Raw genomic sequence first — 24237 nt, 5'->3', positions numbered from 1 at the left:
TGGACAAGGCAATGACAATGGCTCAAACTTACTTGTGAGGTTTCTTGGTAAACTTGCTTAAAACTCAACAGTTTGTCCTATGGATGTCAAAGGATAATAGATACCAACAATGGAAGTATATTGAGGTAATTATTTAAATTTTCTGCAATTTTAATAGTTTTTTCCTATTGCCATTGAAAATTGACTAGTGTATTTAATAATGTACGAAGGAAAATTTCAATTTTGATTATGTTGCTGGAGTCAAATGGGCTATGAGTACTCTATGTGAAAGATGGAGGGCCTATAAATATCGGTTAAGGTGTAAGTAATTCTATCCTAATAAAAGTAAGAAAGACATACTTGCTAATCCTCCTCCAGGTTTAGATTGTGTTGATTGGACTGCAGGTGTGCATCACTCTAAGGAGGATAAGATGAAGGTATTCATCATGTTGCAAAGTATTTTATTTTTCCAAGCCTTTCATTTTTTTTAATATAATGACTATAATGTTTGTCAATTGTAGAGACAAAGTTTGGCGAACACCAGAAATCGTAATAATCTTAGAGTTTCCCATGCTGGTGGTAGTGTGAGTAATGCAAGGAAAGGTTGTCAAATGGTAAGTTGTCCTAGGTAATTGTATTATTTTAGAGAATGAAGTCTTATGAATGTAAAAACTTATGTTTTAATATGTATTTCATTGGTTTTGTTAGGAGCTAAAATTGCAAAGACCTATATGTCATGGTGAGGTTGTTTTGTCAACTTTGTTGAAGAATGATGGAAGCTATGTGAGCGAAGAAGGAAAAAATCTAGTTGTAAATAATTTAAAGTCTTTTCATACATGACGTGTTACATATATCCTAAAAAGTGTATCACATTTTTCTCATATATCAATATCTTATAGCAATGACTACTCATGTGAAATAATTGACCCCTATCTCTATCCTCTTCTTCATTTGGAGGAAGGATAAAATTTAGCTGCTGATTATTCACTTCAAAGGTTGATGTCATAATACAATGATAAAATTTAGCTACTAATGACTCATTTGTTTGAAGAAGGCATTAGGAGTTTAACAATGATGTATGATATATATGCTACTTTTCTTTGATAAAAGTGCATGTGTTATGTTATGTTTATGAGAATATTGCATGAAGCTTTGTAAGAACATTTATATGGTTAATTTTTTATTATGAAGTATTCACTCGTTTCTGTAGGTTATAAGTTAAATATGCAAAGAAACAAAATTCAGTTGGCTATAATTCATAAACAGAAACAAGTCATTGTATCAAGATGGCTTAAAAAGGAAACTTTAAGATGAGGCAAAACTAAATGAGTATTATGTTTTTCATGGATAATTCTACTTGTCTTAAAATAACTCTGAGTATTACGTTTGTCTTAAAACATTCTGATTTCATCATCGACTATATGAGTTTTCACATACAATGGATCATTTTGCTTGTCTTCAAACAACTATGAGTATTCTATTTGTCTTGAAACATTTTGATTCCATCCTTAACTAAATGAGTATTCACATACACATGATAACGTTTCACAAAATGGTAAGCAGTTAGTTAGGTAGGCAAATGCATAATATCATTTTGTCCTCTCTGATACTATTGATGCGATTTTCTATTATAGGTTTCTTCCATGAAATTTGCAATTTGCCATTATATAAATTATTAATTTCTTGTTACTTAATAGGATAAAATATCAGAGCATTTACCTTAAGATCAAGAAAATATTACTACTTCAGGTGTTTCATCGAAGGTATTTGCCCATCCTAATGATACAATTTGAAAAGCATATGGAGCTAAACATTCAGGTGGAGTGCATGGTTTTGGGCATTAGTATTTGTCCCTCTGATGTTTTTGGAACGTCCAGACATTCTACTAATTTTGTGGATTCTAGTGGCTCTAGTCAACACCATGTTGAAGACTTAAAGAAGTATGTTCAAACTTTGGAAGTAAAACTATCACGATATGAAGAGACTAAGGAGCAACTTGCACATACTCATAATCGATTGGCTACTCTTGAGAAGTTTCTAATTGAAAATTTTGGTAGTGAGTTAACCACTTTTGCCCCTGATGTTCCACCGCGTCTTAGTTATGGTTGATTAGATATTCATGAACTTATTAGTTATGATCTTAATATTTTGCATTTTGTTTGTAAGTATTGTTGAATGTTAAATATTTTGTAATTATATAAGATTCGTTTTTTTAATGATATAACACATTTAGTACTATTATTATTAGCTAGCAATATTTAATTTTATTATACATTTACTATTATATTATTGAAAATAAACATTGTTAGACAATCGGCACATTGGGATCATGAGAGAAGCATGTATGAAAATACTTTAAATAAATTTAATTAGTCATAGCTAGATTTTGACAAAATAAACAACTTAGCCATGGTTGTAGTGTGGCATATCAGTAACTTTGTCATGGTTATTATTGTAGTTGAATTAAACAAATTGTGGCTAACTAAATGTTACCACATTTTATACAAGTATAGTGAAATGACATAATGATTGTGGCTAATTTTTAGCAATGTCATTCTTTACCACAACAATAGTAAGTATGACCACTCAATCTAGCTATGATTTTTTAGCACATTAGCCACGGTTACAACCATGACTAAAAGGTTATTTTACTATAGTGCTTATTATTATTATTATTATTATTATAATAGTGTTATATTTATATTTGAACTTCTAATTTCTTCTAAAAAATGAATTAATTTATTTTTGTCTATCACTTACTTTTCATTTTCATCATTGCATAATTATCACAAACTCATTCAAAAGTAAAAGAACAACTAAAAGTTGTGACAAGTTAGTTCTCAAAATAACATTTTATACTTTGACAATAACACACCAAAAGTTCTATCCAATGGAATTAAATTAGCTGGCTATAGAAAATTAGTTTCAGATATCAACTTTAATGTTGTTATTTTATTGGATAAGATCATGGTTAAAATATTTATCTTTTATTAAATCATGAATGAGATTAAGTTTTTAAGAGAACGAATGCTGAAACTTTAATGAATATATATTCTATTTTTTTTACATATTTTATTGCTAAGTATTTTTATTTTGGATTAATGTGTTATTTCAAAACTTTGAACAACTAGGTATCACTTTATATTTTATTGTTACTTACCGTTTTATATCACATATTTTAATTAAATCTAGTTGCAACTTTAAATTACTAATAATTTAAGTTTTAAAAAGAAGAAAGAACAACATTATGAATATGCAATGATTCTCTTAGATATTTATTCATTTTGAATTAATATGTAATTGAAATATATATATTTATATTATAGATTGTTACTCAAAAAAATTTATCATAAACTTTTAAGTAATCATTTATTTTGGTTCAAGGTCAGCGTTTCTTAGTTCGAAGAAGAGGGTTGGGGTTTAGGGTTTGAGTGTAGGGTGGGAATATAGATGAGGTTGGTCTATTTGGCGTTTTCGACGAAAGAGGAGACATAGTCGTCACAAGATGTAGAAGATGTGAGACTTTAAAGCTTTTCCAATAGGGTTCCATCTTCAACATGTGCGGCACATATCTCATCCATTATGGCCTGATGACAAACTTCACAAGTCTTCGTCATGTATTAGAAAACAAAATTGGTTTACCATTCAATACGGAGGATTATTCAACGCAGCTCATTTGGAAAATTGGTTTTTCTGTTGTCATTGTACCGAGAAGCAAGATTGATAAAGAAGTATACAAAATATCAAGCATTATTATTCGATGCTTTCTCTATCAAGTATCTTACTTTTTCATCTTGAATTGTATGAAAATACACTAATTGTTATTAATAGTTTGGGTGATTTGATAGATTGACAAAGAAGTATACAAAATATATCAAATTATCAAGCATTATTATTCAATGCTTTCTATATCAAATATCTTATTTGTATCTTGAATTGCATGAAAATACACTAATTGTAATTATTAGTTTGGGTAATTTGATATTATTTTATAAGAAATTTTATATATTTTTTTGCATGTATTATTTTTTATTATTTATTTTCTGTTTATTATAATAATTTTGAAGTTTCCAAGAAAAAATAATAGAGGAATATTGCAATATCATAATATCTTTTTAAAAATGCAATAAAAATAAGGACCGACTTGGATAGTAATATAATTAAATATGAGTTTTAATAAGGACTAAAGGTTGGGGTACTTATTAGTTCAGGTCCGCAATGATTTATTGACTAATTGTTTATTATTTTCCTATTTTATTTGAAAAAGATTATATAAAATTATGAGAATGAAGTTGGTCAAATTCCAAGCAGAAATAGTATAATAAATTATGCATATCATTAATAAAATTAAGAGTGTGATATCTAAAGGGTCAGACAAAAAAGTGAAGGGTTTAGAGGGATAACCACACACCCCAAAAAGATTAGTTCGTTACTCATAGGATGAGGAGATACCTTTCGTAGTACAAAAAATATAATATATATTATCGTTCCCTTTCAACAACCTAAGACTAACATTGTTATGAATTTGGACTACCTTTATCATGTGGGCAACATGAGCATCTTGACTACTAGGTTCTTTGGTATAGCAAGAGTTGACATATCATGTGATGTCATTGTAGCCCTTTCCCTTAGATAGATTGGTCACTCGAGTAGGATTGATAGTTATATAGTTTAGATCTTATCTTACCGTTCATGATCAACAATTATGTAGATCAAATCTTTTATACTTGTCATTGGCCTCAAAATAGTCCTAGCATTGGGATGGAACAGTTGGCCCTAGTCCGGTGACATAGTCATTGTTAGGCATGTCAGTGGAGTTGAAGTTATTATGCTCAGGCATGATCGATAATCATACAGACATGATCGATAATCATACAGACATGATCTTGCTATACCATATTATGCAAGTCATAGATAGTGTGAATACTCATTTTTGTTCGACCCAGAAAAAGCCTAAAACCCATTTTTCCATTACAAATAATTTCCACAATATATACCCATATTTTTCAAAAAAAATAAATAAATACAATTTCAAAATGATTAAATAGAAAATAGCTTTTTTATAGTCATATCATTTTCAGAAAAAAAAACTAAACAAAACAAAAAAAATTAAATAAAAAATTGATTTTTAGAAATCTATACCTATTTTCCAAAAAAAGAGTAAAAAATGAGTTTTATTATTTTTTATTTTATTATCAAAATTATTTTATTATATAAATAAACAATAATTAAAACTATTTTTATTGATCTTTTATGAGTAATTTTGAATTTTTTAAATATAAAAAATAATACAAATAGAACCTTACTTGGGTTATGTTTTTAATAGATTTTCACAAAAATAAATAAATAAAAGTTGGATGAGTCAAACCAGTTTTGAGGAATCCCTAAAAAAGGGATCATCTTCATCTCATTAACAATATGCTAATTAGGTTTTATGTTAGGTTTAGAGTGATTATATTTTTATAAATAGAAGACATTAGGGTTTTTAAAGAGAGATCTGAAAAATCCAAAAAGAAAAAGAGAGAAAGCAAAAAAAAATAGTGAGAAAGAGAGAGACTGGCCTCAGAGTTTGTGTAGAGAGAGAAGGGAGTGGTGGTTGATGGTGTGATCTAGTGCAGGTGAGCTCACTAGAAGTAGTGTGCTCTTGTCCTTTCCACTGTTGGATTCACTGACTGAAGTGTTGACTATAGGTTGGACGAACGTGATCGCGACATGAAGGCGAGCGTAATACCCTCCTCGTAGACATGTGTGCACTTAATCAAAGCGCCTTTGCCCGAACTTATAATCCTATGTTTAATGGCTAATTAAAATTATTTTCTTGCTGTAATTAAATAATATTGTTATTAGCAAAGATAAAAATATTTTAGTAAAATAAAAAATGATTTTTTAGAAAAAATTATTTAACTTAGTTTCTGCTACTTCACCCTTTTAAAAGAGATAATTATTTTACCAACAAATCATTTTAAAATCTAGAACTACGTAGTCTTGATTTTAGTCACTTACATTATTTGACTTTATCAGTTTAGTCCTTCAAAATGAAAAAGACCTAAAATGGTCCACAAAAATTTCAAATGTGGGTCAAATTAGTCCTTTTTAGCATGTCATATAACACTTGGTAGGAACTATTTTGACCCCAAAAAAGACTAATTTGACCAATATTTGAAATTTTTAGGGACCGTTTTAGGTCTTTTCTTTTTTGAAGGACTAAACTGGGAATGTCGAAAAATATGAGGGACTAAAATGGGTATTTACTCTTAATTTTAAGGCTATTTCATTCATGCAATTATTTAGGGTATCGTTTTATTACAAGTGAACGAGATGCTAATACTTCCCTCGATCCTTAGTCGACTCCTAAACCTGGATATCAATAATCCAAAGTCCAATATGATTGAGCTAAAATATTTTTCTACATTTATGAGCAAAAAAATTAGTGGCGATCTAAAAGGTCGCGTAGCCAAAAATTGACAGTGATGACTCTGTTGGTGACTTTTTTGTGAGAGTCAGGCCTAGTGCAGTTTTTTGCTTGTTTTAAATACCCTTTTTCTTTTTTTTACACAAACATTTTTATGCATCTTTATTCATTTATTTATTCATTCATTTATTTTTCAAGTCAATTAATTATTTGAATATACTCACCATATTTTATGTAGCTTTGGGGTGAGGGTTTATTTTAAATAAAATTTGCTTCCTCACACACTCACAGTTCACTTGAGTTACACACATATTCCATATACTCACGTGTTAGATATTAAGATTGAAATAAGAGGGACATTTTCCTTCCTGGTGTTAGATTTGTCTCCTTGTATTAACATAATGGACACTCAGATTGTTCCTGATATTGTGAGTTAGGTGCTCGAGGGGCTCGACTCCTCTTGTTCCTAGCCTACGATATTAGGATTTCTTTCTTTCGAGATTGAAGGCAATTTGGTAACCTAGAAGTCTAGAGCATTTATTGAGTCCACTTTCAATATGACCTATTACCCCACCATAGGGTTGTGACTTTTAGAATTTCCAAAATCTTATAAGCTTACCTTATTTAAGACATGGGAAGCATAACTTAAATTCTATTTGTTATCATTATAAATTGAGACTTTTGGCCCTAAAAGTGTCTTCATGCCTGAATGTTATGAGGATATCATTGCACTTAGATGTCCTTATGCCACAAGGACGACTTAATCATAGCCTTCCCTTTGATGGGTTGAACGCCCTAGGGATAATCTTCATTCCATTCGATAGGCTCATCGCCTTAAGGATAGTTTTCATTCCCTTCAATGGGCTCAACGCGTTAGGGATAGTCTTTATTCCCTTCGATGGGTTCAACACCCTAGAGATAATTTTCATTTCCTTCGATAGGCTTAACGCCTTAGGGATACTTCTCATTTCCTTCGATAGGCTCAACGCCTTAGGGATAACTATTATATCATCCTAATGAGCTTGGAGTTAATCGATTAACTCATGTACATGCATCCCTACATACATACATACATGCATTTATTTAAAAGAAATTAATAATTCAAATATTCATCCAAAATATATATTATCCAGACATTCATATAAAAACTAAAACAAATATGTCATTTATTTGCCAATTATTTTATATACTTATAAAAAAATTAATAAAATATAATATATTTCATATATCATTACACCATAAATTGCATACACCACAAATTATTCAGAAAAATTCATTCCTGCAACATCAAATGCATTCATCCAAGAAAAAAAAAAAAAACAACATACATACATTATTCATGCACCATCATCCCATTCATTCATACACTTCATATCCAAGCTTGTAACATGTATTTCATTATTCATTGCCAAGGGTGCCCATGAACTAAAATTGATTTCAAAGATGATATAATTGAACCCGACTGAAGCGATCCAAGAAAGGAATATAATTAGTGGCCCAAATCGATACACCATCCTCGGAAGCTAGTTTGAAATTTTTTTCATATGAAGATCCCAGTTGATCGAGACAACCCCAATCACTCTACCATTCCTCATGATCAAGATGAAATAAATGCCATAGAGAAAAGAATCAAAGCTATGGAAGAAGCCAATTCATATGGTTTGAAGGACGCTAGTGATATATGTTTAGTCTCAGATTTGATCGTGCCCCCAAAGTTCAAAGTGTCAGCGTTTGACAAATATCAAGGAAATTTTTGTCCTAAAGACCACCTAATTATGTATACTAGGAAGATGTCTCCCTATAGCGTGGTTGTTATCTCAATCCTAATATTTTCTCCTCTCAATGATGATAAGTGGTGATATGATGATCACTAATAATTTCAACTCATAGTTATTCTCCTAATTTATTCTAATCTTCAATAGGTTTGTCCTTATCTCTAGCAATTAGGTTGTTGAGTCATTATTTTCAAAGATTATGATTAGGATTAGGTGGGGAATTCTTATCTTTAAAGAGTCTTATTAGCGTTAGGTAGTTGAATCATTATCTTCAAAGATTATGATTAAAATAGATAATTGAAGTTTTATCTTCAAAGATTCTGACTAGAATTAGGTGATTGTGTCTTTATCTTTAAAGATTCTGATTAAAATTATGATCACCTTTGGTAGTTTTTGCTCCTTTTGACCTCTAATAACCTAAAATAGCATAAAAACACATTATAGGATTTGATGCAACTATTTAACTCAATATATATTATGAATTACATTTATGTAGACTTTTAAGATTAAAATATACTCAATTGTCTGTTATTTAACATAATTTTTACACTTAATAGACCACTTATGATGGCCTGCTATGTGTGTGATTCCCGGCCAAAAGAAAAAGTAATTTGCCTCTCCATTACTTGAGAGGAGTCTCACTTATAAGTAATAGTAAAAGACAACAGATTTGTTCTATATAAGTCAAAACAAATTAATCGTCTTGTCCCCATTGTCTAGACGTTTGACTTTCTCTTATTTATTTTTGTGGATATTTTTAATTTCACATGCATATTGGCATGTCAAGAAAAAAATATATTTAAATCTAAGTAGACTACGTAATAAAGACGCAGGACGACAATAGAAAATAATATAGACCCACCCTATGGACTATATATGTATCATTATTCAGTATAAATCAATTATGTGCACGTTTGAACAACCTGTCACTTTAATAAAGTTTTCCAGTTTAATAGAAACATATTTAAGAGTACCTAAGAATTTATTTGGTTCTACCTTGTAAATAGTAGACACTGTATGAAGTTACCGTTCACATAATCAGTCCGAATATTGTAATTGTATTGATTTTTGTAATTAATGACAACCTCTAGGGGATGTCTTTGATTGTAGGATCGTTTTAGCTTGATCTTAGGCTTTGTGAATGTGTGAATTCAGTTTTGTGAAATTAGGGCAATTTTAGGATTGATTTGGCCTCGGTTTGGGGTTGTATAATTAGGTTAAGGTTTGTGTATGGATTATGGGATCTATGATTTCGGTTTAGGGAAGGTGTTGTAGCGTTTGTGACTGCTTGGCTTAGGTATGTGTATGGGGTTGATGATTTCGGTTGGGTATGAGTTCAATGATGGTGTTCTCAGTTTTTAAGTGTTGGGAAGTATTTTGTGCAGATTGGTTAAGTGTTGTTGAAGAAGAAGGAAAAGAATGGAAGGTGAGAAGTGCCACAAGCAAGGCTGCTTGGTAAGCTATGAAAGTTCGCCACAAGTAAGGATGTTTGATAAGAACAAGTGTGGTGGCCACGACCAACCTAAGTTTAGGAGAAGTGCTCTCAACTAAAACAACTCAATTTTAATTCAAATTCAACTTAACTTCATTAATTCCAATCTGACTTACATAAATAGGCAAAACTGAATTGAAATAATTGACTAAGTCTAAACCTAATTAAATTTGAAATAAAAGAATCTAAATCCCTAATTTAAAACATGTAATTGGTTCCACCAGAATGGTTGTCTTGGTCTTGATCTTGGGTGTACTTGGCTGAGCATGAATGAACCCCTAGCTAGATGGGGTGTATGGCCGAGTTTCTCAATGGGCTGAATGATTTGATGAAGTGATTTGAGTAGTTGGCTCTCCCTTGATTGTAGTTATGCAAGCCTTGGTGAGTTGGACTCATCTTTTATTTGAATTTCGTTCAACCTCTTCACTCTATCTTCTTCCATGATTTAAGCTATCCTTTCCAATTAATAATTAATCTTCTTTGACTTGGTGTGACCGAATTTGTTTGAGAAGATAATGTATAGATTAGGTTGTTGTGACTGATTTGAAAAGATTATGTTTGTTGGCAGCAACAAATCTATTTTCACTTTACTCATTGATTATAGCCGCCCATCTATTTCAAATTCAATTTGTTGGCCAAAATAAACCTATCTTCTTTCAAATTCGTTTTCCTTCCATTCCTTATCTCCTTATTTGACTTAGAGATAAAGTATTAACTGAATTGTTTTATCTCCTTGTTTGTTCTTATAGATAGAGTTCCTTACATGCCTCCTTCCTTGTCTTGATGAATGTCCACGGTTTGGATCATGAGTTGCTTAGTCTTGTCCTAGCCGTGACTAGGTTACCCTTCTAGGTGAACTACTTGGTCACGAAATATGGACTGTGTTACAAATAAATCTCACCCATATTACATGAATTAAATACTAAAATACTTAAATAAAAAATAAATCTAAGACTATATGATAATACAATCTCATTTATTTGAATCAATGTAAATAAAATAAACCTAAGTTGGAACATAACCTAAGGACATAAATGTCCTTCTCACATACTCTCTCCTAGGTCAATTGTGTCATTTGAGACCTTAAGAATCTTTGTCTTAGCCTTGACCCTAGATATAGGACCATCATGATTTCCTTTGCCCTTGGGATCAAAGGCGGCCCTAAGAGGATTTACATCAGGAACTATATCATTGTTGTTTCACACTAAATCACAACCATATACTAATATTAGGTTTGAACACATTAGACTATATCTGAATTATAACCACATCAAATTTAAATTTTTTTAAACAAAAACATATTGTAGCAGTCAGCAATGGGCACAAAAATTGCAATAATAATTATTGTACGATATAAATAGTAGTGAACTAAACTCTCAACATTAGGTCAATAATTGTACCATACAGTCATCTGAAGTAATACTATAATCATGGATGCTTGTCACTAGTTTCATCTACTCTACCTACATAACAACTAGTCCTGATTATAACAAAATGTTCAATAGTTGATTTGTGTTGTAATTAGATTCTTAATAACTTTATTTATTGTTTACACTGTTTTTTATTTTCAAATATTTACTTAAATTAGCTTAAATGATTAGCTGGATGTAATTTGGGTACAACCAAGTTCAAATTGCACTATGTACCAAAAAAAGTTCAAATTGCACTGTGAATCATCAAAGTCATGACTATAACTATTATTATTTTATTTAAACTTTTACACAAGTAGAAATTCATCAAAGTCATGACTATAACTATTATTATTTATTTTATTTAAACTTTTACACAAGTAGAAATTTAACTCTAAACTGTGAACATTAAATTGGAGCAAAGCATGAAAGATAAAGGCAAACACAATTTTGTAGCTAAGTTCTCAAGAAGTCAAGCTGAACCTCAATATGGGTAGTTTCTCTTTTAGATAACTATTAGCAAAACCAAAAACTAATGTGCTAGACATATATTAAACTTTGCCTAGTTTGTGCAAACTTTGATGATAATATTTATTTATATACTGATAACTAATTTCACAGTAACAACCTTAATTTGATGAGATTCCATCAAAAACAACTATAATATGATCATACAGGAACAGTTCTACTGGAGACAGGTGGTGGCTGAGAAGTATCATTTGTTCCTTCATCTTCATTCTCACCACTCAACTCCTCCAACGATTTTCCTTTTGATTCAGGCACCAAGAACGTGAAAAACATACCAAGACAGTTGGACACAGCAAGCACAATAAGTGTGTTCTTCATTCCAATACCAGCAGGGTACCCAGCATCTCTTTTTGTAGCATCCTTGCTCTGTGATGCATACAAGAACCCGAATGCTCCAACAATCGCGCCAGCTTTCCCGGCCGCGGATGATATCCCATGGCAGGTAGACCTCAACCTGGCCGGGAAAATCTCCGCTGGCACAACAAAAGTGGTAGAATTTGGACCAAAATTGGCAAAGAAGAAAGTGAGTGCATACATGACAAGAAACCCAATTCTGTTTTCTTTCTTGGTCCAGTGGTCATATGGGATAGCAAGTGCAAACATGAAAACAGTCATGAAGAAGAAGCCCATAAGTTGGATGAAGAAACGACCTAAGTGGTCAATGAATGCCACTGTGAACCAGTATCCTGGCACAGTGCCACATAGTGCTATAAGCACTTGAGCTTTGGAAACCCTGAAAACTTCATGAATTGCATTCATTTCTTTCGCTGGAGGAAGCCACCCGATACTCGAGTAAATGTCTTTCTGGAAGAGATTTGAACTGTAATAAGCAATATCTAGTAGAAACCAAGTAGTACATGTTCCAACCAAGTGCATCCCATGTCTTTTAGCAAATTTCTTTGTAAACAAGCCGAAGTTGTTGTTGTCACGCTCAGATAACTTGTCCACCTTGTCCTGCTCTGCTTCAATTTCAACTTGCAACACCTTTGACATGTCTTGTGCAGCTTGTTTAGCATTCTTCGCAACGAGGGCAGTATACCTTGCAGTCTCAGGCATTTTCATTCGCCAGTAGTAAGTGAGTGCAGCAGGTAACGCACCAAGCATCAAAATTATGCGCCAGACATAGTCAGCTTGAGGTACTAGTGACGCCTCTGCATTAACCTCATAGGCTGGGGCGCTGTAAGCGTGATCGAAAATAGTCGAAATTACAAGCGAAACAAGTCCACCAAACAAAATTCCAAAGCCCTGCATAGCAAAGACCGCGGCGATGAAGGCGCCACGAGTCTTCTTGTTGGCATACTCTGACATGATGGTGGCTGAAAGAGGATAGTCACCACCTATGCCGAATCCAAGCCAGAACCGGAAGAAACAAAGGGTGGACACTGTACCCTTCGCAGTGTGGCCGAATGAAAGGCCAGATGCAATAGAAGAGAAAACCATAATGGCAAGAGTTAGTCCATAAACTTTTTTTCTTCCCATTTTGTCCCCAAGCCAACCAAAGAATACTTGGCCTGCTAAAGTGCCACAAAGTGCAACACCATTAACCGCTAAGGACACGTTTGGGGGCAGGGTTCCTGGCTTTGGTGCACCTTCGTGTGTGTAGTATATTCTTCCGAGTAATTTAGTAACGTTGGCAATGCTGAAAAGATCGTATGCATCTGTGAAGAAACCCATACCAGCAACGATGATAGCAGTGAAGTGGTACCATTGTGTCTTGGCTACATCAAGGGCAGTGAGCACACTCAAATCATCACGAGCCATCGCTAGTTTTGGAAGTCCTAGCTAAACTTGACCTTGGCGATTTTTGCAAGGTTGTGGTTCAAGAATTTCTGACCAGTGGGGGAAGGTATTTTATAAGCTTCTTTTGAGGAGTGGGATCCATGAAGAGTCTAGTACACATAAAACAAGAGAAAAAATATAACGGTCATTTGAGAATAAAGATTCTCTTCATTAATGGAGAGACAAATATAATGTGTTTTCAATGATAAAAGTATTATTATATTATATATATGGATAAAAGTTTCTTACGATATTATTGTTTCTTTTGTTTTTTGTGGTACTTGATTTTTGTGTCTTACCATATTATTCTTATTACTAGTGATTTGACATTTTATCCTAATATATAATAATATAACATTTTTATCCTTATGTATTACAACAAAAGTGATCATTTGTCTTTTTAGTAATGTAGATAATCTCTACTCTTAATTGAATGACATTTCAAGATTTCAAAGTCTACGCTTCTTTTCTGAATTATTTCTTTATTGCCAAATTATTGTGGTCCTTTCTACAATACTTTGGTCTGCTTAGACTTTGTATAATTGAATGTTGACAGCAAAACATCTTCTATAAATAATGTGGTATGTTTAATGTATTTCAAAAGGATTTAATATGTATACACTGTCAGTGTAAGAATTTTTTACATTATTAGTAAATTATTCACTATTGATTTGTTAATTGACTCTCAAACAAAAGTAATATAAATCAATGGTGGATAATATGCTGACAATGTAAAAACTTTAAACTCATTTCAAAATACCCGATATATCATATTCTCATTTTAAATATTTTTTGTCGAGGAAATAAATTTATTTATGGATATAAAAATGATTCTTTTATATTATAAGGATAAAAATATAATCTTATTTTAAATAAAAAATATAAATATAAATATTTTTTTTTTTTTTTACTTTTTCATAGCACGGTTATAGAGTAGTCCCACTCAAACAAACGAGGCATTATACTGATGTCACGTTGTAATGGAAGATACTGACATAATTTTTATGGTCAATATTTTGATATGGTTATTTTGATATGGCCAATATTATGTAGCTTCTCCGGTGGCATCGGAAATTACAATATTCAGTCTCAAATACGTTCTCCTTGTTTAAGAGGAGATTCGTTTATTCTTTATGTAACATTATTTTGTTGATAAGTCTTCATCTTTGAAATGTTTCTGAATTATATTATATATAAGTACTTTATTTTGTTGCAGGTTTTGGTCTATACTTCTCTATTCCACACTTTTGGTCTATACTTCTCTATTCCACACTTTTAAGTTTAACTGTTTAGAAGAAACAATAATTATAATTAAAATGATAAATATGTTATTGAAAATTATATTTCCTTTTATTTTTTGAAAAAAGTTATCTTTTCATTAATGTATTTTTTGAAAATAATTTTTTCATTATTTTTTACATCATTGCTTCTAAATATTTTATTTTTTGATAAAGTATTTTTTTTAAAAGATAGCAAACTCTCTAACTTTATACTAACATGTGTTGGTTCAAGTTGTACATGTTTGGTTCCCCTTAAATAAGGTCTCGGGTTTGAGTCTTGTGGATGAAAAAATATTCACCAAGAGAATTAGCCCCACGTACATGTAAATGTTTCCAGCTCGGACATTATTGTCTCTAGTGCGAGCATACATGTAGGAAACAAAAAACTTTGTAACTTTATACATTATTGGATAACATTAATAAAATAACATAACATCATTGGCTGTATTAAAAGATGGAGGTGACTATTTTAGAGAAAAACATTAAATTTGGAGTTACAAAAAAAACTATTCTCATCCAACAGCTTTAAGGAGTGTTTTAGTAAGAAGTGGAAGTCCAATATTCAATCCATAACGAGACTCAGTCATGCAACTCAGCAACGTGTTATTGATTAAACTGTTACAATTACCACCGAGCTCAAAACTACCGTCATTCAAATTGTATGGATTTAAAGTTTGGATGCATATTTATATATGATATGGATTATTGTCTCCATTTGATATAAAAATAAAAGTGAGAGTGATAAGCATTATAAGAATGTAGGAGTTGATATTATAAATGAAATTGAAAAGCAAAAAAAAACACACTTTGTAAATATTTATTTTTGTATGAATGGTATATTTACCCAAATACATATATTTATGGATATCTATTAGATATAATGGATGAATTTGAATTCATCTGTTACTAAAATTATTCATTAAATTATATTCATTTAAATAAATTACCTCTAATAGATGAATTTAATTTTCTTGATTTGTGGATTATGGATAATTTTGTCACCTCTAGATTAATTTAACAATTAATGGTGTATATTCTTGGAAGTTACTAATCTAAATTAAGGTATCTAATATGACGATAGTTGAAAATTAATAGATGAGATTAAGGAGGGTGTGTTCATTAAGTCTCTCCTTTTTCTCTTCATTAGTAGTTTTCAGCATAGTAGATAACTTATTTTCTCCACTAACTTCTCTTGCATCCTTCCATAAATAGATCACTTAATATATCAGAAACATCACACAATTGTTTACTTAGAAATACAAAGTGAATTGGAGAAATATTAGAAGGAAGGAAATTGCATTATTAACTATTCATGAATGCATAAAGGGAAGACAGAGAGGTGAGAACAAAGACAACTAGAAAGTGCACTAGAAAGGGAAACAAATATTTCTTAATCTCTTCTTTTATCATATTTGAATGTCATAATATCAAGGTTCTAAGGAAAGAGTTCTTATGAACCATTATAGGCTCTCATAAAATTTAAAGTAACCATTGGTATCAGAGCATGCAGTTAGGGAAATATGACTTTACTTTTGTTTCTAAAATTGAGTCATGTGTATATTAACCTAGAGGTATACATATATGCTTGTATGTTCATTAATTGTGATGCATATCTTGATCACCAAAGGTGAATTATAACATGTAATTAAGATTATGACGCCTTAAAGATAATAAATTGAGTTTGTTCATTAATTATGATTCATATCTTGATCAACCAATGATGGATTATTTCATGTGTTTAATGACATTAAAGTTTTAAATATACTAGTTGGTGTTCGTTTATCCAAAGATAACATACATTTTTAAAGAGTATGATTAATCATGTGCTAAACAATAATATTTGGCAATATTAGTAATGTGTAGGTTTAATAAGTCAATATATAGACTGAAACAAACTTCCAGACAATGATATATAATGTTCAATGACAGAGTTTGTGGAAAACGCTATTCACTGGTATATCCACATGAAAGTATGTGGGAGCAAGTTTATAATATTAGTCTTATATCTTGATGATATTATGCATGTTGTAAATGATAAATGGCTATTACATGAGCTAAATATGTATCTCTCTAAAAATCTTGAAATGAAAGATATGGGTGAGACATCCTATGTGATATGAATAAAAATATTTCACGATAGATCATAAGGAATATAGGGATTGTCTCAGAAAAGATATATCAATGGGGTATTAGAGAAATTCATATTGAAAAAGTGTTCTACGGGGTTAGTTCCAGTGTATAAAGGGGACAAATTCAGTAAAAAGCAATGACCAAATAATGATTTCGAACATAAGAAAATATAATATATTCCCCATGCATCAGTGATTGCGAATTTAATGTATGCTCAAACATGTACTCGGTTGGATATCAGTTTTTCTGTTTGAATGTTAGGTCGATATCAATATAATCCCAGAATGGACCACTGGAAGACCGCAAAGAAGTTTCTCATATATTTCCAATGCACTAAGGATGACATGCTCACATACATAAGGTCCGGTCATCTTGAGGTGATCGGTTATACGGATGTAGAGTATGCATGATGTGTGGACTCAAGGAAATCTATATTTAGGTATGTCTTCCTAATGGTTAGATGAGTCATTTCATGGAGAGGTGAAATACAATTTATAATTGCTATGTCCACTATAGAGGCTGAGTTAGTGGCATACTTTGAGGCCACAAATCATGCATTTTGCCTACAGAACTTTACTTCAAGGCTCGATATTATAGACAGTGTAGTTAGACTACTGAAGTTTTATTATGATAATTCTACAACTATCTTCTTCTTTAAGAATGACATGTACTATAGAGGTTTCAAATATATGGATTTAAAGTATTTGCCACTTAAATAAAAAGTACGAAAACAAAAGGGGTTTGTAGATCAGATTTGTACAGATCTAATGGTAGTAGATATGTTAATTAAAGGATTGTCGAGGATGAGCATTATAGATAAGTCCTTATTAATGTGATAATACATGATGCGTATGTATATATATATGTATGTATATATGTTTGCTCATTATTGTATGACACATTTGAATTCAATTAAAATTTCATGTCCACAATTAAAGTTTAAGTTATCCATATTAAAGAATGTACATGTATGGTTGTATTGAGATATCTTGATGAGTTTTTGAAAGGTAAATAAAGACTCAAACTAAAGTTAGTTGAATTGAGTTGATTGTTATACATGGAATTGATCAGGTTCCCTCATATAATTTGCGATCGTCATGATTAAATTATTTCAAATCAATTAAGAATGATGATTTGTAACGTTCAGTAAAAGTGCACAATTAAAATTATTTTATGAATCTCCAAGTCATCATATGGGCCAGGTGAGAGATTGTTAGATTATTTAACAACTAGTAATTCATGTTCTTGGAAGTTAACTACTAATCTAAGTTAAGGTACCTAATATGATGTTGTTGACAATTAATGAATCAGATTAGTGGAGATGTGTTGGTTAATTCCCTCCTCTATCTCTTCATGTGTAGTTTCCAACATAGCAGAGAAGTTATTCGAGAATCCTTCTATAAATAGAGCACTTAATACATTAGAAAAGTCATGTAATTGTTTACACTTTTATGAGTAGAAATACAAAGTGAATTAGAGCATTACTGGGTGATTAAGGAAGGTGTGGTGCTATATTTAGAAGGAAGGAAACCGCATTATTATCAGTCAAGGAAACCTGTAAAAGGAAGATAAAGATGTGAGAACGAAGACAATCAGAAAGGGAAACAAAAATGGAAGCAATAGTTGTATATTACTCATTATGACCTTCCATATGTATTTGTCATAACCAATGACCAAGTCCAATAATGATTTTCAATGTATTTTGACACAAAATTTGTTGAAAAAAATGCAAGTATAAAATACGAATACATTCTTAGTGACTTTATTATTTTAGTAATTAAATTTTAGAATTGAATTATTTGCCAAAATAGTTGTTTTTGTTTGTGAAATTTCAGGTACAAAGGTTTGAAAATGATAATAACAGAAATATTTCAGGAAATGAAAACATGAAATTGAAATTTGTTTTTTGAAAACGACAAATAGTAATAGAAAACATTTCTAAAAACAAACACACCCTAAGCTATTTCGTATTGACATCAATATAAATATACTATATTTAAAGATAATAAACAGCTAATAAAACATTTGTTGTTTAGTGGTTTAAGACATCGCTAAATTAGTAGAAGGACTAAAAGATCAAGAGTTAGATACCCTTAATTCTACAACAAAAAATGATATTAAACAAGATAAAAATAAAAAATCCATTGTCCCCGTTTGAAGTCTTTCCTAGTGCCCGTTGATCTTATTATGCCTTTTTTAATAATATTCTTATACTTTTCTTTTTAATTTATTTTCGCCAAATTAATGTAGCCGCTTCTATAATAATTTGATTGGACATTATCTCGTATACTTTGACAAATAATAATAATAATGTAAATTTAATTAATCATTCGTATGCAATAATACAACTGTATAATTAAAACAGGCATCTGAAGTTCTGAACTACCTATAAAAGCAAAATAAATGGAGAGTGCTGTTCAGATATTCAAATTTGTAAATTTATAATGTCTAATACATTTTTTTCACGCTTAAAGAGCTAGCTCGTAAGTCGTAAGAAAAGTTATTCAAATTTGTAAAGTTTGTAATTTGGACATCTATGAATGATTCAACATCATCACATGCTTCGATGTCATATTAAAATAATTATTTTAACTATACTTTAAGAGCTAGCTCGGATTATAAGTTATTCAAATAATTATAAGTAATTCATCAATCAAATATTAAACAATCTCGGTCTTTATAAAACTTAACAAAGACAACATTTTTATTCGCTTTTACATGGTAGGTATACTCAGTTTCAAAATTCAAAATAATTTATATCGATGGTCGTATTAGGAAGAAAGTTCCAATGGTGGTATGTATTCATTTTCAAAGAAACAAATGAAACAGTGATGTAGCGTTGAAATTGAAGATATATTCACAATATTTTTATGGTCAATATTCTCTGCCCTATCTTTAGGAGGGAAAAATGAAAATGAATGAACTTGGTGACTGTTACACTTTTGACTTTTTCTTAACTTCATCATGCTGATGCTACTCTTCCGTTTGCTATTCCAACTGTTTTGTAAATAACATTGATATGTGTTAAACTGTTGTGTAAATACATAAAGTTAGATGCTTGTAACTAGGTACGGATAATTGAGCTGTCTTATGTCGTCGACTATACATATCTCATTAATGAAAGAGTTTAAAATCTACACACTAACAGTATAAAGTTTTTTACACTGTCAATACATCATTCACCATTAATTTATTTTACTTTTGTTTGAGAGTCAATAATAGTTAACAAATCAATGGTGAATAATATATTGATAGTATAAAAACTCTTACACTATCAATATATAGATATTAAATTCATAATGAAATTGATCATATGCATATATAAACTTCAACTCAATATAGTCCTAATAAATCCTAATAATGATGCATTCTAGTCAAATATGGCATCTTCGGCATATAGCATGATTATTCCTTCGTTTATTTAAAATTATAAAATTCAATTCACCAAAAAAAAATTATAAAACTTATTAAAGTCAGCAATTACACACTACGGAGCATTGTTGTCTATTTTGACTAAAAACAATACATTCTCCTCTCCCATTATAAAAATAATATATACTATAAATTGATATTTTATTTATTAATATATTTATAATTGATATTATGTTGTGTTATAATATTGTAGAATTTGTATCCAGGGGAGAATTTGTATCCAGGGGAGAATTTGTATCTAGGGGTATAGAATTTTTTTTAATATATATACTGACAATGTAAATAATATATATCAATAATAAATATATATTGATAATATAAAAAACTTTATACTGATAATAGATAAATTTTAAAGTAATAAAAAAATATGTTATAGGTTGACACATATTCTCCCCAGCTACATTAATCAAGGTAACGAAAACCAATTTAATTATATCTGGTCTTATGACGTGGACGGTTGACTTGGACCAAGTCCTTTATTTCCCACGGCGTTCACACCTTTCCTCACAGATTCATAATTTTGTTTTGGTAAATGGAGAAAAATATTATAAAAAAATATAAAAAACAATATAGAAGATTACATTAGGCAGTTTTATTCTTAAAATATAATAAGATATATTTTTATCTTTAAGTACAAATGAAAAAAGTAATATACTACACCAAATTTTATATTTCGTGGAGATTTTTTGTAGAGATTATTCAAATTTCCCAAATAAATCATATGAGACGAGTTCGATAATTAACTAGATATATAGTAAAAAAAGTTATTTAATTTATGAAGGTTTTTAGCCTCCATCATATTTTTCAAAATGACAATAATGATTTCTTTCTGTATTCTCCCTCTCAAAAGTTACAATCATTTTCTAGGTTTTCCAATTCTCTATTTCATTTTCTCTCTCACCCAAAAACTTTCATAACCCTAATTTTCATCATCATCATTCTCCAATGCCTAACTTGATTCTCTTTGCTACGCGATTTGGAAGTAGCTAACTTTGTACTCTTGTGCTGTTGATTTTAATCATTGGAAAGAACATTATATTTTTCTTGTAGTTGCTCACGTTAGATTTGATCTTCGTATTTATTAAGAGCAAAAAAAAGAGTTTAACTTTCATTGTCTCGTATTGAATGGAACTGCATTCTATATTGTGGAACTGCATTCCTAACTTATTCTGACACTTGTATCTTTTATAGGTTGTTATAGCATGCAAGTTTGGAAACAAGGTTTTCTTATGATATATTTGTTGAGAGGGTGAATGATGTAAAAAATCTCGTGCTTTTACTGAAAGAGGTCGAGTATATTATTTATAGAATTTTCATTCTCATGTATTGCTATGTTTCAGTTTTCATGTGAAGCACTATAAGCTGTAGCAGGATTTCACTACTTTAGTCATTGATTGATGAAGGGTGCTCCTTAGAGTTGATCTCTCAGTTGCCTTGGAATTTCAATTTTTCAATATTACAAATTTTTAGTTGATCTGAGAAACTAGAGTAAAACCGTGAGATTAAAAATTGTGTTTGTCTTTCAAGTTGCTAGTTTTAGCAGTGCTCTTATATTTTGATAGACTGTGTTTATGTATTGATGAATGCAAGATCTGTTTACTCACTGCTCACTTTACTTGTATGGTATATATCACGTATTGATGTTGATAAGGTGTTGCTAAATCAATTTAATGATTCTATGTCCATTATTTCTAAACCACAGCCTTTTTAACGGGTAAATCATAGCCTAATAGAAGCGTAGAAGGACTCAAACTAAGAATGTGTCTAGACTACAAGAATTGCAACAAAGCAAGTATGAAATATGATTATCCCATCAATTTTATTAATGTTTTAGTCAATGGTGCGTATATGAGTCATAATTTATCCCTAGTGGATGGACCATAAAATTCTGATAGACAACAACGTTGTACAAGATGAATCGGTATAAGTAGAGATTCCCTTGTTAAAAGTCTTGACGGAAGTAGAGCAAGAAGAATCGGTATAGAATAAACTCAAGTTTAAGAAATTGCACAGGATTGAAGAAAAAAGGTTGGTGACCATTTGCCATTGTCAATTATACCGAGGTAGTGTGGCGAGAGCTTTTGATAAGAAGGTTCATCCCAGAGAATTCGAAGTTGGGGACTTAAGCTAAAAAAGATCCTCCCAAATCAGGAAGATGCTCGTGGAAAATGAGGCACAAACTACGATGGTCCCTACATTATCAAGAATGCATTCCCAAGGGGGCTTTGATCTTACAAGACTTGGATGAAAATGTTTTACCTAAACCTATAAACACAGACACAATTAGAAGGGTCTATGCCTAAAAAAAGAAACTTGAAATAAAAGAAAAATTCGTTAGGTTGCAAACCAAAATGACCAACCTAAGCAAACATTAGGGTATGAATGAGAAACCTGTTAGGTTGAAAACCCAAAAGAGCTACTTAAGAAAAAGTTAGGGTATGCATGAGATACTTGTTAGGTTGAAAACCCAAAAGGGCGACCTAAGAAAAAATTAGGGTTTGAACCAAAACTTGTTAGGTTGAAAACCCGAAAGGGCAACCTAAGCAAAAGTTAGGGCAATGAAAATACAATTATCTTGAAAGTCTACTACCATTGGGGTAAGCTAGAATCTGTGAAGAAGATCTAACTTCTAACTTTGACAAAGTTTTGATGAAGACACCAACATCACATAAAAGAAGAAAATGAAGAATCCTTATGAAAACAATGAAGACAAAATTTCAAGAAATTAGAATATAAGTCTTTAGGTACTTCTATCCTTGTACTCTAATCTATACACACTTAGTAGTAATGCTCAAAAGTATTTTAAAAATAAAATTGATAAACACAAGTATAAATGAAAACAATTTTCAAAATACAATGTAACAGGTTACTAGATCTGAGTAACATGTTACTGTGACAAAGTAACATGTTACCAGAACAAAGTAACAGATTACATGAGTAAGAAACGAGTTATCCAACAAAAATTGATCAGGGTAATCGATTACACAATATGGGTAACCAATTACACAACACGGTAAATAATTACCAAGTTCGACAGAACAATTGGGTAATTGATTACACCATTCGAGTAATCAACTACTACTTGTGAAAATTAAATTCTCAATTTGACATACTTGATGGATAATCGATTATTGAGAGTTGTTACATCAGTTTTCAGATTCAAATCACACAGCTTTCAACCCAAACGAAATGACTTCATTCCAAACGAATTCTACCTTTAGATAGAGGTATTCTGGTTGATTGGAAAGTCTATATAAAGGCTTTGAAACTCATTTCAAATATACACAATTTTCATAACATAACTTAGATTGAAATCACTCACTAAAACTACAATTTTCTGAAAAACTTGTTCTACACTTGGTGCAACTTGTTCATAACTTTCAGAACTTGATTTTCAAAGTTGTCTTAAGTGTTATTGCAAGTTATTCAAACCTTGTGAGCATTAGTACTAAAGTGTATATTGAGTTATTGGATTGCAAGAGTTTATAATAGCAGAATAGGAACTTTTGGTTGTTCCCGAAAAGGTTTTGGGTTGTCGAAAATTACTGAATGGGGAAATTGAAGTATTGATCAAGTGGGTTGCCTTCCTCGCCCACGACAACACATGGGAGGACTTTGAGTTGCTCTGGGCTTCCTTTCCCGATTTTCACCTTGAGGACAAGGTGTTACTCATTGGGGGAGTATTGATTGACCCCCTATCAAAAGGGTATATCATAGAAAGAGGAAGGTAATTCAGGGTAATTTGAGCTCATGAAAGTGAGCATGTTGCACATGTTGTGTAACTAAAAGGACACGTGGCAAGAGAAGAGAGGGGAGCAAGGGAATAAGAGGAAGAAAGAGAAAGAGATTCGGTAGGCTAGGATTGGGTGAAAGAGAGTGGTGGCACTCTGTCTAGGGAATGAAACTTTTCTTACTGCAATTATATTTCTACATTATAATCCTAAACTCTGTACTTAGCATTCTTGCCACGTTTATAGGTGAAATCAATACAAGTCTCTACTTCTTTATTCTCTATTTATGC

At 31.1% G+C, this 24237-nt stretch overlaps 1 protein-coding gene across 1 annotated transcript; it reads right to left on the bottom strand.

Moving 5' to 3' along the window:
- LOC109357262 (inorganic phosphate transporter 1-4-like) lies at window positions 11627-13427 on the bottom strand. Its single transcript, XM_019601090.1, has one exon. The coding sequence runs from the start codon at window positions 13354-13356 to the stop codon at window positions 11737-11739; it is 1620 nt and encodes a 539-aa protein (XP_019456635.1). The 5' UTR covers window positions 13357-13427; the 3' UTR covers window positions 11627-11736.

This window comes from Lupinus angustifolius, chromosome LG09 (assembly GCF_001865875.1).
Source record: "Lupinus angustifolius cultivar Tanjil chromosome LG09, LupAngTanjil_v1.0, whole genome shotgun sequence".
NCBI classification, from domain to species: domain Eukaryota; kingdom Viridiplantae; phylum Streptophyta; class Magnoliopsida; order Fabales; family Fabaceae; genus Lupinus; species Lupinus angustifolius.
Note: the sequence above shows the minus strand (reverse complement) of the source record. Positions and strands in the feature narration are given on the sequence as shown.

Coding starts and splice junctions, on each gene's coding strand:
- LOC109357262 (XM_019601090.1), bottom strand. CDS start 13,356: ATGGCTCGTGATGATTTGAGTGTGCTCACTGCCCTTGATGTAGCCAAG.